Raw genomic sequence first — 16,493 nt, forward strand, 5'->3', positions numbered from 1 at the left:
TCGCCTTTCCGTTCGTGGCCGACATAAATTCAGAGTGAGCAATAAAACATCTCAGCCCTCGTCCCTCTGTGTAAAGTCAACAGCGTTGTTGCTGGCGAGCGCGTTCCCGCCCAGTTTTCCTAAACCGTTTTTCCTAATGTGTATTTTTCCTAAAGACAATCTTCCTAAAGCAAATTTTCCTAATCCGTGTTTCCTAAGGACGATTTTCCTAAGGCTTTTTTTCCTAAAATGGAATACAGCAGAATATCGCCTTTAATTTGGTGTCTACCTGGTCGTTTTATTGTTGCTGCAACCCAACCTCCTGGACCTGAAGTATTTTGAGTACATTTTGGTTGTTTATCAGTTTTCTTTGCGTACCATAATGGAATTTGAAAATAAGTATGTGGAAGACATAAGATAAAATTAAGACCCAAAATACAAACCACTAAAAATCAAGTCCTGGCTCCCAACAAAGTCGCTTTCATCAGCTGATGAGACATTATGCTGTTGCTTGGTGGACTTTACTGAGGGAACTGGTGGAGGAGGCATGCACCGCGCGGATGTGGACATCGATTTGGAAATGGAATTATCTGAGGAATCTGTTCCAGTGTACTTGGCTAAAAGTTGCTGTTTTCCTTTGTTTGGGGACATTTCTGTCACCCTTGAGGAAGATTGCTGGACAGCAAGGGGCTTTTTAGGAGAAAATGTTTCTCGCTGTAGAAGAGCCATCCCCTTGGATAACAAAAATACATGGTTCACAAATAATTCAAATCATTCCCCCGCCCCATTTAATTGTTTCAAATCAGAGGAAAAGTATATTTACTTTTTTACTGAGGGGAGATGGTGCTTCAGAGGCATTCATATTCTCACTTGGCATACAGTTAAAGGGTTCTTCCACTGCAGGACTTTTCTGAGCCACACTTTCTATCAGCCATTTAATATTAACGACATGCGGCCTAAAAAAAGAACAAAAAACAACATGCTGAAATGGTAAACATGACAATTACTTTTTCAAACTCTGAGGTAAACTTACGTGTGTGAAAGATTCTTCAATACACGTAAAAATGGCTTTTCAAGATTTCCCACAAGAACGTGAGACACTCTGTCATTGAGGTCAGAGAAGCGAGTAGCCCCACTACATTTCAGCACCTTTCGTAATATCTCTTCCTCTTCAGTGTTCCAACCCATAATGTAAACCTGAACAAACAATCATGGGTTACAAAAGAATCATCCTTGAAGTTAAGTTATACAAATATATCAAAGTAAAAACAGAAAGTTACCCCACAGCCATCAAGAAAGGGGCCAGCTCGCTTTGTCTGGGTTAGATCCAGTTCAGAGAGCAGGTGCTTGAATTCTCCAGGAGCAGTAGGTTGGACAATTAACTTTACAGGAGTTCTACATTTAACAGGAGTTCTTTTTGGTGCAGGTGGTGGCATTTTAACTGGAGTGTTAGATTTAGGAATAGGACAATAACTTGCCACACTAGATGTTGTGGAATTCAGTACTGTTTCATCTATGTGTGTTTTTTGGTCAAACTGTACAGTGCTTAAGTTGGCTGAGAAATTTACTGAAACAAACCACGCATGTGGATCAAAAACTTTCTCCTGCTGACCATTATTTAACTTCAGAGACATGCGACAAACTCTTTTTTTTTTTTTTTCAAGATTTTTGAAATACTTACAAGTAGCATTGCTTGACTTTGGGGAAGAAACAGCATTTCCGTCAACCTCATAGGCTTTTGTTGGTAGAGCATTTCCTGCTTCAACACTATCATAGATCCATCGTAATTCCACACAAGGTACGCCCCAAAGTTTAGCATGCTTGAATTTATCCCCTTTAGTTTGTTTGACAACAAGCACATTTACTTGTCCATTCAATGAATGGTCATATTGCCCACCTGCAAGTAAGTTTGTCAAAAGTGTACCCGTTTTTCTAGTTTCAAAAATTCTCATTGCGATCATTATCATTTTAAATACCAACCATATTTAGCTAAAGTTCTTTTGAGTTTATCTTGCTCTCTGATATTCAGTCCAGTCGAGGCCACTTTTAAATCTAGGAAAGGAGGACAACGGTACTCATCAAATTTCTCATCAGTAGCAAAAATGTATTCCTTAAGGCTTCTCTTCCAAACTGCGTCTACCCATTCAAAAGTTCGTGCAGGAACTCCCAATTCAAGAGCTTTCTGTAAAAAGGAGACAAAGTGGCAAACTTACAGTTTTCATTTGACAACTTAGAGATAAATGGAGACAAAATAGTTAAAGATGAGATAAAAATAAACTCATACCTCATATTTGGATGAAACAACAGATGATACAACAACATGAGTGGTTTTATCTGTCAAACTTTTTAAAAATACACCTGACATCATTTCAACTTTCTGCCTTATTTTATTCTGTAAACATTAACCTTGGTCAGGAGCACACACAAAGCTAGTAAAATTATTATTGATTTGAGGGCAGACATACCTTTACTTCAACACCACCACCACTGACGGTGATAGAAAGACCTTTCATGGCGATGGTGAATGAGGGATTTCTAACCAAGGGCATCGGCTCACCCAGCATGATGCAATGGGTGAGGCATCGGGGGCCGATGAGACTACTAGAACAAACAACACAAGCATGATAAACACAGCACAATCACTAATGGAGCATGAATTCAGGTGAACAAGATAGGCTGATCTAGGAATGATCCAATGCCGATTCAGGCCCTCTAAACAATTATTTCCAACATTACTTACACACACTTAAATTGTTGAAGATGTTCAAAAGCGGCTCCTGCAAAGTTTTGGAAAACGAAAACGTTTCGTTTGGAAGGGGATAAGAACAAACAACTGTCTTCAGTTCTCCATTCCGGGGTGTAGTCATTGTCAGCTGCAGTACTGAAGGCCTCTTTCATATCATTGTCACATTCATCTTTATCTAAATTTTGTGGCACTACAAAATACAGACCAACCTCTTCATCATCCTCAGTCTGGGTCAGGATATGAAGTTTTGATGCCATTAGGATCGGGTCAATCTGTAGGATTTAAATCAGAAACAAAATGGGTACATGTAAAGCAAATATGTAGACAAGAGACACAGGAGGTTATGTCGAAAGTCCCTCAACTGTTATTAGAAAAGGATCACGAGGTGATAAAAAATACGTACCCTTTATTAGACAATTTAGTAAAGCATTAAACTCTTGAGGCTTCGGAATTTTACAATCAAGAAAAGTACTGTTGTTTCTCGTTTCTGTTCGTTCTGTTCGTCCCTTTGGTGCCTTTTTGGTCCCGCCGAAAATTTGCAACCGCTATGGTAAACAAACGCCAACATCTACAAAATTAAAAAATCAACTCACACTTTCAAGCAGATGATTGATCATATGTTTCATATACGGCTTAAGCCTTGTTTTCTTAAAAATTTAAAACAATGATGATCAACAAAACTAGAAAACGCTTCGGATTTTTTTTTTTCAAATACTTTCTTTGTTGGCTAACCTTATAGCAGACAAGTAAACAAAAGAGCTCCGAAGAGAAGAGAGTGAAACCATAACCTTTTCTCCTGCTCTTGCTCTTGGTTTCCTCTGTTTGTGTTTTCTGCCTTTTAACCATGATTAGGGCTTTGGCAGTATCGTTACGTGGTGTTGCGGTTGTTCAAAAAGCTACCGTGCCCATTGCTAGAAATTTCAGTGTGTCTCCTTGGTTGGGATTGAAAGAGAGTAAGTTTCGTAGATTTCGAATTTAACTGCACTTGTCTTTGTTAATTCAATGCAACGCGCTTAAAAGTCTAGAACTAATCAAAGAAATAAAAAGATAACTAAATTAATAATTAAATATACGATGCTATAATGCATCATTCAAATGTCGATACATGTCATTGTTTTGTGATTAAGGCAAGAGGTCCCAATGATGTAAATAGCATGGAAAGGAGTCAACATTTGCCGAAAGATTCTGTTGATATTTAATTGGTTACCAGACCCCACATTGAACTTTTCAAAGCCTTTGTGGGGTTGGCAGCTACACTGTGTGATAATCACACACATCAAGTCTGCTTTTGAAAGTTGGGGGCTTGGTACTAAATTCAACAATTGCTTGTTACTTATGTTTGGTGTTTTACATTGTTTTTCAGTTCGGGAGACCCAAGATGGAAATACACTCATAATTGAAGGTGTCAATGTTAAGTCTCCACGAGAAGATTTAGTTATAAACACACAAAATGAAAGGGGGGCATGCTCCTTGTGTGCTCTTGGTTTAGATGTAAAACACACAGTGAGTAGGACCTTTGTTTCCTCAAGTTTTTGTTGTGTCATTTAATTAAAAAAACCTATATTTCATTAAACCATTTTCAGGATATTTTAATCATCAAGCAGTTTTTGGATCATAATGCACAACTTTTTCCGAGAAACATAACTGGTTTATGTAGATGGCAGCACCGCAAAATGAAGTATCTAATTGAAATGGCGACCCGAGCAGGTAAAGCTTGCCTTTATCTATTTGTAATATCTGGTTGATGTGATGAAATTTTCAATCTCAGAGAGAATTAATTTTGTTGTTATGAATTTCAGGTCTAATTAATCAGCTCCTACCTCAGCCTGTCACTGTGCCTGCCTATCAACGCGGATGGAGGAAGTTTAATTCTTATTACGATGAGTCACTAATCCCTGAGTCCAAGAGTGAGTATGCTCTACGAAAGAATAGAGAGTTCGAAGAAGCTTACACACTTGCCAAAGCGGAAAAAGATGCTCATGAAGAAATGCTCAGGGCCAGAAGAGCAATGAGAAGTACTAATGGTGTAAAGCCTGTTCAGCTTTCTTAATTGTATTTTCACGTCATTGATTGTTGATGTGTTTTATAAAAATGAATGAATTCAAAGGGAAGAGTTATAAATAAATGTGGGTTAAATCAGTATAAAAGAAATTTATTCTTTCCTTTGTTCAAGCAGTTTATTTCTGACTAGATACCAGATAGTACTCCCGGATTGAAAGTGCTTGGTATACAACAATGGTTTTCTTATTTTTATTTACACAACTACTTGCTTTCTCCAAAAAGAAATAGCATCACTTACCTGTGGTGTGAGGTCATTTACATATATATGTTTGTTCATAAGCTACCAATACATGCTATGAAATAATGTGGTCTAAGAGAGAGTCAAGTTATTCTCAATATTACCCACTCTCATGCTAGTGACTTAAAAGTTTAAACTAGTTTGCTATAATATTTTAATAGCGTTGTATTTGCCAGCTGTGGCATCTTTGGATTACAAGGACATGACTACAAGGACAATTACTTGCCATTAATGGGATTTAATTTTGAATTAACTTAAGAGCAGAGCAGTAACAGAGAATTCAACGCTCTGTTTCATCCTGATACAGGTGTGCTGTCAACAAGAAAGATAATTCTTTCTTTGGATGACTGAAGTTCATGCTGCTTCATTGAAATTGAAAGGAAATGAGAACACAAAGGAGACAATCTCACGCGTTAGCAAACAAAGTTGTTTAGACTTGACCTTCATTTGGCCAAGAGTTATTGCGGCCAGGCACGCTGGGCATAGTACATAAAAGTGACCAGCACATCTGACGCTCAAGGTGAAACGCAACCAACAGTTCGTGCTCCGTGCCGCGACGCCGCGACGCTCTTCAGACGAGCGTGTCCAGGATGTACACGCCCTCCTCGCTGCTGGAGTGCAGGGAGCTCAGCCCGGTGTCGGAGTTGGAGTCGTTGTCCTGCCCCTTGCCGAGCTGGTGGAGCTGTCCGAGCTGGCCGCCGCAAGACAGGGCGGTCATGCGCTCGCTGCCGGTCACTGCGGTGACGGTGACGGCGTCCGCGCGTGCCGGGGGCGGTGCCGGGGGCGGTACCGCGGCCGGCGGTGGTGGCGGCGGCGGCGAGGCCATGGCGGCGTCCGCGGCGTCCCGCGCCGCGTCCCTGGCCGCCATGAGCCTGGCCGTGTCCAAGTCCGCCGCCTCCATCTCGGCGAGCAGGCGTCGCAGCAGGCGCCGCTTGGCGTCGAGGAGCGCGTCCGTCTCGCTCAGCAGGTCGGCGTTGGCCTCCATGCTCCTCCGGCCGTCCGCGATGTCCTGCAAACCAACAAAGGGGCTGTCAAAGCTCTGGGGTGCGGGAAATGGCGAGGCCGTGGTCATGCCAGTGTGTCATGCCATTCACCTGCTCCAGGCGGGCGAGGGACGTCCGCAGCTGCTCCCGGTCGTCCACGGCCACACCGTCGGGGTCGCTGCGCCGGAAGCCCACGTACAGGCGGACCAGGCGTTCCTCCTGCTGCTCCAGCCGCTTGTTCACCTTCACCACCTTCTCCCACAGGGCGATGCGCGCCCCGAGGTCCCCGCCGAGGTCGCCGCCGCCGTCCTCCGGTGCAGGGCCCGCGGCCACTGGGGCCGCGGCCTCGGGGTGACGCGCGGCGTCCTTGTTCTTCTGGCGGCCGGGCGCGTCCGCGGCCAGCGAGGCCAGCGAGGCCGGCAGTGACTTGGGCCCCCACTCGTCGCCCCGCTCGTCGCGCCGCTCGTCGTCCGACTCGTCCGCCCAGTCCACCACGTCGTCCAGGGCCGCGAGTTGCCGTGGCCTGATGCCGCATCGGCCCGGCCTGCCGGAAAGAAAAGGGTGTTAGGTTCATCCATCTGCCCAAATCCACTCGGCAGACTCGGCAGATCGCAGCAGCAATAGAAGACCATCGGCTCACAACCAACCCTGTCTGCCGAGCGGTCCCGATGGCTCGTCTCTCTCGCACCCCTCTGGGGTGTGTCGCGAGTCGCGAGTGCGACAGAGACAGCGACGAAATGACCCTTCGGAGTCGCTTGGCTTGGGCTCGCTGGGGCTGTTCGCGCTGTTCGCGCTGTTCGCGCTTGTGGGCCTCACCTGCCGGGCTGGGCGTGCTGCGTCCTGCTCTTGGGCGTGTCCTTGGCGGCGTCCTTGGCGGGGTCCTCCTCGGCGTCCTGGCCGACGGTGCCGAGGTAGGCGGCCAGCACGTAGTCCTTGCCGTGCTGCGCCTCCCGCTCGCGGTGCGTCTCCGTCTCCAGCCGCTCGATCTGCGCCTCGCGTTCGCGGAGCCGCCTGCAGAAGACGAGACAGTGCAGTGGCGATACTCCACGGAGTGGCCCGCGCCCCGCGCCTCGCGCGGAGTAGCGACGCGGCCGAGGGACAAGATTCAGAGTCCGGCAGGCTGCGCTACGCACCTGAGCTGGCCGGCGATGGTCTCGCCCTGCGCCAGGATAAGCTTCATGAGGCGGTGCACCTCATCCTGGCCGTGGTCGCGGCCGTGGTCCTGGCCGTGGTCGTGCAGGGTGGGGCTGGGCCTCGGCCGCTTGGCGCTGCGCTCGGCGCGCTTGCGGTGCCGCCCCCCAGCCCGCGACCCAGCCCGTGCCGCCGCCGCGGCGTGGTGGCCGTGGCGACCCTTCTCGCAGGCGCGCCGCACCAGCAGCTGCACCTCGCTCTGCGCCTCGCCCCATGCCGCCCACACCTGTAGGCAAAGCAAACACTGTCACACTGTCATCGCAGGCGAGGCGCCACGGGTGCGAGAGAGACACACTACGTGCACTCCGCCCGGCTTTACCTTGAGCAGGCGCACCCTGCTGTCCAGCCGGCGCTCCACGCCCTTCCAGCGCTCCACGATGACGTAGGCCGACGGGTCAATGTTCGTGACTCGGCCCTCCCCCGCGTCGTGGTGCTCGTGGCGCTCGTGGTCGCCGGGCCCCGGGGTGGCGAGCACGGCCTCCAGCACGTCCTGGCACGTGGTGCGCCGGCACACCCCGCTCACCCAGCGGCAGCGGCCGAACACCCACACCGGCAACTCAGCCGTCATGGCCTCCTGCATGGCATGGCCGGGATGGCCGGGCATGGCCGCCCGGGCCGGCTCAGGGCATGGCCGCCGCCGGCGCGCGCGCGTCCACCTGCAACAGAAACAACACCGTGAGCAGCAGGAAGGCTGTGCCTATCTCCGTCTCTCCCGCTCACGCGTGCGGCAGGAGACAGAAGAAAGTATTCTGCAGAAATGTCTGGGACCGATCCCTGACCCGTTGGAAGTTGGAGATGTGCGAATGGTCGGATCGAATGGTATCAGGTCAAGATTCTGCCTCTCAAGATTCTGCGTCAAATCGAAGCTGCTCTAGAAATGAAGCCTGTCCTGCGCGAGCGACTCCGTAGTCTCCTCGCCTCGTCTCGGCGTGCCAGTGCTGTAGTGCTGTAGGTGCGGCGTCCCTTTGGCCAGCCATCCCGAGCCATCCGGGGCCTCTCAGTTTCTCCATCAGTGCCTCTCTCTTCCGAGGCGCTCGGAGCGAACGACTTGATTACGGCCCCGCGAATTGGACCAAATTAAAATTGCAGCGCTTGGTCGTAACCTCGCACCGCGTGATGCAACGGATGCGCCGAGCAGGCGGTGCAGCCGTCGTTGCGGTGCGGCGCCGCGATTGGCCGATGAGGAGTCCGCGGTCGGCCGGCCGGCTTGACCCCACGGCCCCTCTGCAGACCGATTCGCCCCGTCTCTCTCGCACCTGTACGGCACGCCCCGTGAGTGCGAGAGGGACAGAGCGGCGAGAACGACTCTCGGAATCGGTCTGCAGCCTGAGCATCACGGGCCGGCCGAGCGGGAAATAATAAAAAAGGACGCTTCGAGGGGAAGGAGAGTCAAAGGTCAAGCCGCCGGTAATGAGAGGACTCTTTCATGATCAATTGGAGGGCTGAACGAGAGAGAGGTACGAGCGGAGCGGGCAAGCAGGCCGAGCCGCGCAGCGCCGCGCCGAGCCGCGCCGAGTCGGGCCAACGGGCGCCCCGGGCAAACAAAGCAATCAGTGTGTCCAGCCAGTCCAGCCTGCCCCGGCCGCCCTGCCCCCTGCCCAGCCCGTACAGTAAAACTCCCCTCTAGGCTGGTCCCCTCCAAGCTTTTTTTTTTATTTTCGCTGTGTAGCCAGTCCCTTCGCAGCTCGGTGCGAGCTCGCCGTTTGACGAGGGGATGACAGCTGAGGGCCACAAACCGGCAGTGACCGCTCCACTAGCCCGACTTGTCTAGGTCCAAATAAGCCCAAACTCGCGATTCAAATTTTTTTGCGTGTAGTACTACATGAGATACCGTGCTGTGCAAAATCTCAGGCCGATCGGACAAGTAGTTCCCGAGATATGATTTTTTAAAGTTTCGCCAAAACTTGCTGCAACCGGCTGCACCTGCGTTTATTGCCCTCCCGGCGCACCGGGTCGACCCTCGCCGTCCCTTGCACCATGTGGTCAACGAATCGGGCTGTTCTCTCGAAGCTTAATCTGTCCCCCGATTTGTCAGCTTGGATGGGAGTTTTACTGTACCGCGCTGCAGCGCTCAATGGACAGCGGGCCCGGCGTGGTCCGGCATATCGCAGCCCCCTCCCGATTCCCACATGACTGCGGCCCCTCCTTACAGAGTTTCTCACGTCGTTTTACACGTTTGTCGGCCCGCCGTGCGCCGCCAAGGTGTTATTGGATGCAATAGTGAGGGGCTGTGTGTGCGTGCGTGTGTGTGTGTGTGTGTGTGGTGTGTGTGAGTGTGCGCGTGTGTGTAAGGGGGGAGGGGGTGTGCTCGTCGCAGTACGGACTGCTGCCACGCTCTGTGTTCGACGGGGTGCTCTGTCGGGGTGCTCGCCGCACCCTCTTCGCCGCCCCCGACGCGCGGTTCGTGATTGACTGGCCGCAGAGAGCCGAGGAAATGCAAATTAGCGCCGACTGTCAGTTCGTGGATCCGCGGCCGGTCCAGGCCAGTCGGTCTGACGGACGGGGCGGGGCGGGCCGGGGCGGGGCGGATGACTTTCCCGCCAAAAGGGGAAACGCTGTCGGCCCCGCCCCGGCAAGGAGGCAACCGGCAGGACCGCCAGACCTTTGCCCTTCAACGCCATGCTTACTCACTCTTCTCATTGATGACGCCCCACCGCCCGCCTGTCTGTCTGTCTGTCTGTCTGTCTGCCTGTCTGTCTGTCTGTCTGGTTGGCAGCCCTGCCGGTCCGGTTGTGCACGGAGCGCGAGCTTCGGGGCGCGGGCGCGCGCGGGCGCGTCGGGCGGGGCCGAAGTAACGCGATGTGGCAGGGCAGCAGGGCAGCCACCGCGGTGGGACCACGGCGTAGCCACTACACGCTACACCGCACCGCGCGCACCGCGCGCACCGCGCGCACCGCTGCCACGGCCAGCCAAGGCGCCATCCATCAGACCGGCCGGCGGGTTGGCACTGTTGGCACCACTGCCTCGCCTCGCACGCTGAGCCTGTCCGGCCTGTCCACGCCAAGCTACGCCAAGCAGGTGTCAATGCTGGCAACCGCATCCATCACGGGCAGCAACAAAAAATGGGCGCTTGTCGATGACGAGCCAGCAAGTCGCTCCGCCCATTGTGGCGGACTGAAGGACTGCAGGTCCTTAGCGGAGGGGTGCTGTTGCCTTGTTGACGCTGCCGTGTTTCAACAAATACTTACAGTGGGTGTGAAGGTAACATGTTTCCCGCGCCGAGGCTGGAAGCCCGAAAGGGACGCAAATAATGCACGACGGCGTGGACACCCCTGCGACGCCACTGGCCCTACACTGATTCAGACAGTCGGTTTCGCCACTCCGTCTCTCTCGCACCTATACCGGGCGCCCCATGAGTGCGAGAGAGCGCGCCGGAAACGACTCTGCTGGCGCCATGGGCCAGCTGGCCAGTGCCCAAGGCTGCCCGCCTCGAAGGGCGCGACCGCCGGCCCCTCCCATGAGGGCGAGGGCTCGCCACGCTCTTGGCCTCCAAAGTATTCGTCCCCCGGCACCTGGAACCCTCCATGCAGCCCCGATCTGTTCCCACCGGCCGGACCGGCCGGGCCGCGGGCAGGGCCCCTCCCAGACCGAGACCCCCTAGTCGGCGGTCCGAGGGCTCGGGGCGCGGCCGGCCGGCGGCTCGGTCCGGCCCGCTGGATGGAGGTGTTGATTTCTCATTGGATCGGCATGCCGCCTATTTGTTGTGCTGGACCCTGGGACCTCGGCGAGGCCTGTGGCGGGGCGGCCCCGGGGCGGGCACGAGCTGATGGGGCGTGACGGAGGGGCATGACGCCCGGAGACCCAGAGAGCCCCTACTGGGGCAGAGCTAAGAGGTCCGCTCCGTGCCAGGAATGCGTTGGTCAGCTGCAGACTGATTCCGAGAGTCGTTTCCGTCGCCCTGTCTCTCTCGCACTCCTTATGGGACCTATGGGACTCGTCCTGGACGCTCCAGCGGAGAGGCTTGCCTCAAAGTCCTTCTCCGGCGAGGCCGAGGGCGAGGCCCGCGCGAGGTGACGGTGGCACCTTTTCCGGAAATTGGTCGCCTGCCGTGCTTTCGCAGGTGCCGGGCAAACTGCAAATCCGTCGTCGCTCTCTCGCGGCCTCGCAGGGCGTTCCTTATGTGTGCGAGTGTAAGCCTACTGGGGCGTGTCTGTGCGGTATTTAGACCGCGATGCCGAATCACTTGGTTTGATGCATTCGCTGCGATTCGCTGGATTGGCTGGAGTCCTTGCGGCGCTAGCGGCCCGCGCCGTGCGTTCCGCCTTGTTGACTCGCGCGGGCAGTTCGAGTGGGAGGGCCCGTCGCCCCGTCTCTCTCTCTCTCTCTCTCGCAGGCCTACGGGACGCGCCATGAGTGCGAGAGAGATAGACGAAGGCCCGGCCCGTCAGAAGCTGGACGCTGTGGAAATTGACGGCCCTAGAATAATAGTGGCGGAGTAGGAGCCGCGCAACGCACACATATGCAACCCCCACAGCCCCGCCGCGCCCCGCCGCGAGCCACCGCAAACAATGGCCATTGTCGCCCAGTCGGACGCTGTCCGGCCGGAGAGTGCCCCACAGTGCCCCGCAGTGCCCCGGTCGCAGTCCTGGGAACAGGCCACGCTCGGCGCTGCTCTCCGTCATCTCCCCCGCGAGACACGGGGACAACAAGCCAATTCAGAAGATCGCTCTGTCCCTCTCGCACCCTCGCGGAGAGCCCCATGAGTGCGACAGAGACAGGGCGACGGAACGACGTCCCTTCTGAATGGCGCGGCCGACTGCCTGGCTGGCGGCGAGCTCCACGCCGAGCTCCACGCCGAGCGCCCGCGAGACGGAGGGTAGGCAGCCCCGCCACGCGGCCGTGCGTCGGGGCAGCGCGCTGCCTGCCTTCCGGGGGTTCTCCCGGCTCTACGCCGACCAGGGTCCGTTGGCCGTTCGCCACGCTAGGCGCGCCTCTTTGGGCCGTGGACCCGGCCGCCTCATTCTGAAGAATCGACGCGTCGCTCTGTCTCTCTCGCTCCGCGCTGCGTTGCCTGGCGGTGCCTGCGGTGGGCGATGAGAGCGACAGAGACGGAGCGATCCTCGGCGGCAGCGGGCGGCCCTCGGAGCGGCCGGTTCGATGAAGAACGCGTCCCCGCCGTATAAGGCCCACATGCAGCGGGGACCGGCGCAGCGGTTTTCGTTTGCACCTCCCCGTGCGTGCCAGAGTGTGAATGTGTCAGTGTGTGTGCATGATACAGGCCGACCTCCCGTCGTCGGGGATCACAGTGAAAAATGCGCGGTGCCCGGCGGTGCCCGGCGGTGCCGCTCGCGCAGCGCGGCGCAGCGGGCCCTCTGCGTGTGCCGTACCGTCTCGGGAGACACAAAAAGAAAGAGAATCGAAGAGAAACCGCTGTTGGCGCAGCGAGTCGGACAAATGTACGACCTGCGCCTGAAGGGCCCCTACAGTTCCTGTCAAAACCAAGTCGTAACTGTACTTGAGTCAAGCATACAATCACGCTTTGAAGGAGCTACGCATGGAATGAAGCGTAGACAAGAAATACCCCACACATTTAGGAAGGGACAATCTGAGGGGCAGGTGGTTGCGCTGCTTCTCTTTTAGCAGTGTGACTTGAACGCGCAATCCGTGGCCGTGCTGCAACTCGCGGTGCGTCGCAGCGGCGCGACTCCCCCGCACGGGGCGGGGAAGGCCGGGAAGGATACGGGAAGGGGGGGGGGGAAGGTGACTCACCGGCCGGAGACTTGACTTACAGGAAGAGAAAGGCGGGAGAAAGAGAGGCAACGGATACCCACATCGACGCCAAAGACGTCATGACGCCGAGGGCACGCCGAGGGCTTTTCGAAGCTGTGCCGTGGGGCCATGCGGCCATGGTGCCATGGGGCCATGGGGGAGGGGGCAGTGGCCTGGCGCGGCATGTCTGTCGGGTCGTGGCTGCCGCAGGGTACCGCGGGGTACCGCAGGCCGGGGAGCTACGTGGGTGGGAGGCTGTGGTGCTGCGATGCGGCCCAGCCTGCCCGCCCGGCCCGGCCGACGCCCCGCGCCGCCCCGCCCCGAGACCGCCAACGAGTACTAGTCGTCGCTTTGGCGGTTTCATATGCAACAGCAATGAAACGTTTTGGACGTGCCAATGGAAGCCACGCAAGCCATAGTCAGCGCCAGCGCCACCCTGCCACTGCCTGCCACCCACCGAGGTGCGACATGCGTGGCAATACAGCGGCAGCGGGCGTGGGCCCAAGTCCACAGCCACAAGCTTGGCCAAAAGTCCGCAAAAACATAGTATCACCGCAGTCCAGTGCTTTCTTGTCGCGGCAAAACAACCCACAGCTGATGCAGTGCAATGCAGTGGTGCGGGCCTGAAGAGGAGGAGACTCGGACACGCGTCGACGTGACCGCTAAAGGCTTGGGTCCGCTTCATTCTGGACTCGACTCTTCGGCCGGACCGGGGCAGGCCGGGGCAGGCCGGGGCAGGCCGGGGCAGGCCGGGCCGCGGCTCGCTACTTATTGGCGCATTACCTGCCGGGAGAACGGCGTGCCGCTTTAATTGCACCTCGTACTTTGTTATTACTGTCGAGGGAAAAAAGAAACGAAAAACTAGAGCAGCAAACAGGGAGGGCATTGTGTGTGATTACGATTATCGATCGTCCGGCCGCCGCGATCGGACGGATTGGACGAATTGGACGAATTGGACGCGCGGCGCAACGTCCCCCACGTCGGCCGCGCGTGTCAAGGTCTCCATGCCCCTTCGTCATTTTTGAGAAAGTCGGCCGCCTTTGGGAGGGCTGTCGGAGGCACGGCGGCCGCGGGAAGAGGGGAGGAGAGTCCGGGACCGCCGCCGCCACCGCCGCCGCCCTGAGGTGCCCGGAGGTGGCCGGGGAGGTCAGGGTCGCTCGGACCCCACGGCGCGTCCCCCCCCCTCCCCCCGTGGCGTGTACGTAGTACTCCACACACGCGTCGCCCTGTATTCCTCCACACTTTCCAAACGCTGACGCCCGGAAGAGTTATTCCCCCGATACTCATTACTACATTAAACGCGTGCCCATCCGGGCCGCGGCGGCCGCAGAGGCCCTGGAGGCCATCAAGGTCGCCGGGCTCACTTTCCTCGGCCGATTAGGAGGCGTGGCCCTAGAGAGGCGGCCTGGCGTCCCTAGAGAGGCGGCGGCGTCCTCAGAGGGCCTTCGCAGCGCCAAAAGGCGAACAAGTGACTACCGCATGACAATAGGCAGTCGGCTGCGAGCGCAGGCAGGGCTCGGGGTCCGATATGACGTACAGCCTCTAGTTAGCTGGCCTAGCTGCTGCGACCTCCCTCTCTGCCTCCCAGTGTGAGGCTCGGCCCCGTCGCGCACCGAGGGCTTCACGACGATTCCCGATTTGAACCGCGTCGGGAGGGAACGTTCGAAAGTGGTCTGTGCGTGTCATGCCGTGCCCCCCGCCAGGCCTGCTTCGCCTGAAGCGGCGGGGGAATGACCGCACACGCACGACGCCCGCACAGTGCGAGATGGCAGACGCCCTGGCCCACTTCCGCCGACTGCGTGCCCTGCCTGGCCCTGCCCCCTCCCAGGACGGTGCCCGGTGGTCCGGCGGCCGAAGCGTCCGGGCGGGGCGGGGCGGGGCGGGGCGGGGCGGGGCGGGGCGGGGCGGGGCGGGCGGGGCGGGCGGCCGGGTGTCTAACCACTGTACACACGGTCATTATTGAGGACCTGGCTGCGTCGCTGGAGGTGCCCGGGAGGTGCCCGGGAGGTGGCGGCCGTGCTGGCCATGCGGGCCGTGCAGCCCCGAGTAACCCAAACAAATGGGGCGTCCTGTCGTGCGTCGTTACGGCGTCAACAGTGCTCTCGCCGCGCCGTCTCTCTCGCACTCGCGGGGCGTCCGGCGCGGGTGCGAGAGGGACAGGGCGACGCGGCGGCGCGGCGAGAGCAGGGCCGTTTGGCCGCGGCGATTTCAACCCGGTCCGATTGTGGGGCGAGTTCGTCGAGGAGCCGCGCGGTAATGGAAGAAGCTCTCGAGCGCCATGAGCACGCCCAGCGCGAATACGTGGTGGCGACCGCCGCCGACGCCGACCCGCCGCCCCGGCCGGCCGCGCGGAGCCATGATTGCACGACGTGGTGCGAGGGGCTGTGACGCAAGCAGGGTCAGATAAAAGTCATCAAATTAAAAGCAATTTCTTCCTAGTGCCGCAAGAGGTGCGCGAGTACGGCATGCATCGATGGCGCACGTAAGCAACCTTCCTGCTAAAAGCTAATCCCATGTTTGGGTGCGCGGAGGCGCGCAGCACCGCGCAGCAAGCACGCCCCCGAGCTGCTCTCGGCGAGCCCGCCGAACAACGCGTTCGATTCGTCGCGCTGGGGAGAGCAAGACCCCGAGCAGGGCCTCGAGCACGGCATCGAGTAGGGCCTCGATCAGGGCCTCGAGCGCGGCCATGGGGAGGCACCTTCCTCTAACCCCAAGCTCGATCGCAGTAGGGCCGCGGAGCGGTGCGCTTTGACGGGCTGCTCGCGGCGCTGTGGCGCTGGCCGGGGGCGTGGCTAGGTGACATAATTGTCTGCCCCTTCGGCTCCGGCCCGCCCGCCTCGGCTCCGATCGCCGCCCCGCGGCCTTGACTCCTTAAACGCGCTAGCCCCCCCCCTTCCCCCCGCGAGACGCGCCGCGGCGCCAGCACGCCGATTACCCACTCTTACATCTTGAGCCCGGCGGCCAATTTTCTCCATCTCGTCTCGTCTCGTCCTCCTTGATCTACGCATCGGCCGGGCCACGCCGAGCCGCCGACTGATTCCCAGCGTCTTTTATCGTCGCCCTGTCTCACTCGCACCTAAAGGGAGCGTCCGTGAGTACGAGAGAGACAGAGCGGCCCCGCGTGGTGGCCACCGTGATGGCGCCTAGGCTGCGCTTGGCGGCGGGGCGGCCGTATTGTTGGGCGACTTGGGCGGCAAAGGCCTCCGGACCGCACCGCGCGGCACCGTGTCTCTCTCGGACCCTCCCCGCCCGTCTCGTCTCCCGAGGATGGACTGACTGAATGGCGAAGAAATGCAGGCGGGGCCGAGGCGGGGCGCAGCGGAACCGTTTAAAACGAACACGGACGGACACCGGTCCCGCCCCTGCCCGCCGCGTTCGGAGGCTGGGCCGCTGGGCCGCTGGGCTGCAGTCAGTCACGTGGCGGCTACGCTTTTAATCAACGCGCAGGCTCGACGCCGCACGCGGAGACGCGGAGCATGCGGAGCACCGAGCCGCCGACAAGTGCTGCCAACGCCGCCAACGCCACCAACGCCGCCAGCATCAACGTCACGACGTGACACGTCGCGCAGCCCAGCGCGTTGAGGCC

At 57.0% G+C, this 16,493-nt stretch overlaps 3 protein-coding genes across 3 annotated transcripts in view; 1 reads left to right on the top strand and 2 right to left on the bottom strand.

Moving 5' to 3' along the window:
• Nucleotides 1-402: 402 nt before the first annotated feature.
• LOC117651202 (DNA topoisomerase 2-binding protein 1) lies at nucleotides 403-3,300 on the bottom strand. Its single transcript, XM_034395014.1, has 10 exons — nucleotides 3,129-3,300; nucleotides 2,720-2,997; nucleotides 2,445-2,580; nucleotides 2,264-2,371; nucleotides 1,960-2,161; nucleotides 1,661-1,876; nucleotides 1,260-1,546; nucleotides 1,013-1,176; nucleotides 803-935; nucleotides 403-711 (listed from the first exon to the last, which is right to left on the bottom strand). The coding sequence occupies exons 2-10, from the start codon at nucleotides 2,980-2,982 to the stop codon at nucleotides 403-405; spliced, it is 1,818 nt and encodes a 605-aa protein (XP_034250905.1). The 5' UTR covers nucleotides 2,983-2,997; nucleotides 3,129-3,300.
• Nucleotides 3,301-3,471: 171 nt separating this feature from the next.
• On the top strand, nucleotides 3,472-4,865 carry LOC117651350 (39S ribosomal protein S18a, mitochondrial). The gene is made up of 4 exons (XM_034395311.1): nucleotides 3,472-3,678; nucleotides 4,089-4,228; nucleotides 4,309-4,432; nucleotides 4,525-4,865. Exons 1-4 carry the CDS (start codon nucleotides 3,570-3,572, stop codon nucleotides 4,773-4,775), a joined length of 624 nt encoding a protein of 207 aa, XP_034251202.1. The 5' UTR covers nucleotides 3,472-3,569; the 3' UTR covers nucleotides 4,776-4,865.
• The window catches only part of LOC117651342 (ras association domain-containing protein 10-like), a 33,293-nt gene continuing 21,656 nt past the window's right edge, over nucleotides 4,857-16,493 (bottom strand). Inside the window, exons 3-7 of the mRNA XM_034395293.1 lie at nucleotides 7,518-7,854; nucleotides 7,141-7,424; nucleotides 6,824-7,018; nucleotides 6,119-6,551; nucleotides 4,857-6,033 (exon numbers count right to left, since the gene is read on the bottom strand). Of these exons, the coding sequence (XP_034251184.1) occupies nucleotides 5,596-6,033; nucleotides 6,119-6,551; nucleotides 6,824-7,018; nucleotides 7,141-7,424; nucleotides 7,518-7,802 (1,635 nt within the window). The 5' untranslated portion in view covers nucleotides 7,803-7,854 and the 3' untranslated portion in view covers nucleotides 4,857-5,595. The remainder of the gene's footprint in view (nucleotides 6,034-6,118; nucleotides 6,552-6,823; nucleotides 7,019-7,140; nucleotides 7,425-7,517; nucleotides 7,855-16,493) is intronic.

This window comes from Thrips palmi, unplaced genomic scaffold (assembly GCF_012932325.1).
Source record: "Thrips palmi isolate BJ-2018 unplaced genomic scaffold, TpBJ-2018v1 HiC_scaffold_5, whole genome shotgun sequence".
NCBI classification, from domain to species: Eukaryota; Metazoa; Arthropoda; class Insecta; order Thysanoptera; family Thripidae; genus Thrips; species Thrips palmi.

Bases quoted from the DNA above. Each gene is read 5' to 3' on its own strand.
- LOC117651202 (XM_034395014.1), bottom strand. From the start codon at position 2,982: ATGGCATCAAAACTTCATATCCTGACCCAGACTGAGGATGATGAAGAG. The intron at 2,372-2,444 runs GTATGTCTGCCC...TAATGTTTACAG, and splicing joins GTGGTGGTGTTGAAGTAAAG to AATAAAATAAGGCAGAAAGT. The intron at 2,162-2,263 runs GTATGAGTTTAT...TCCTTTTTACAG, and splicing joins TTGTTTCATCCAAATATGAG to AAAGCTCTTGAATTGGGAGT.
- LOC117651350 (XM_034395311.1), top strand. From the start codon at position 3,570: ATGATTAGGGCTTTGGCAGTATCGTTACGTGGTGTTGCGGTTGTTCAA. The intron at 4,229-4,308 runs GTGAGTAGGACC...AACCATTTTCAG, and splicing joins GTTTAGATGTAAAACACACA to GATATTTTAATCATCAAGCA. The intron at 4,433-4,524 runs GTAAAGCTTGCC...TATGAATTTCAG, and splicing joins TGAAATGGCGACCCGAGCAG to GTCTAATTAATCAGCTCCTA.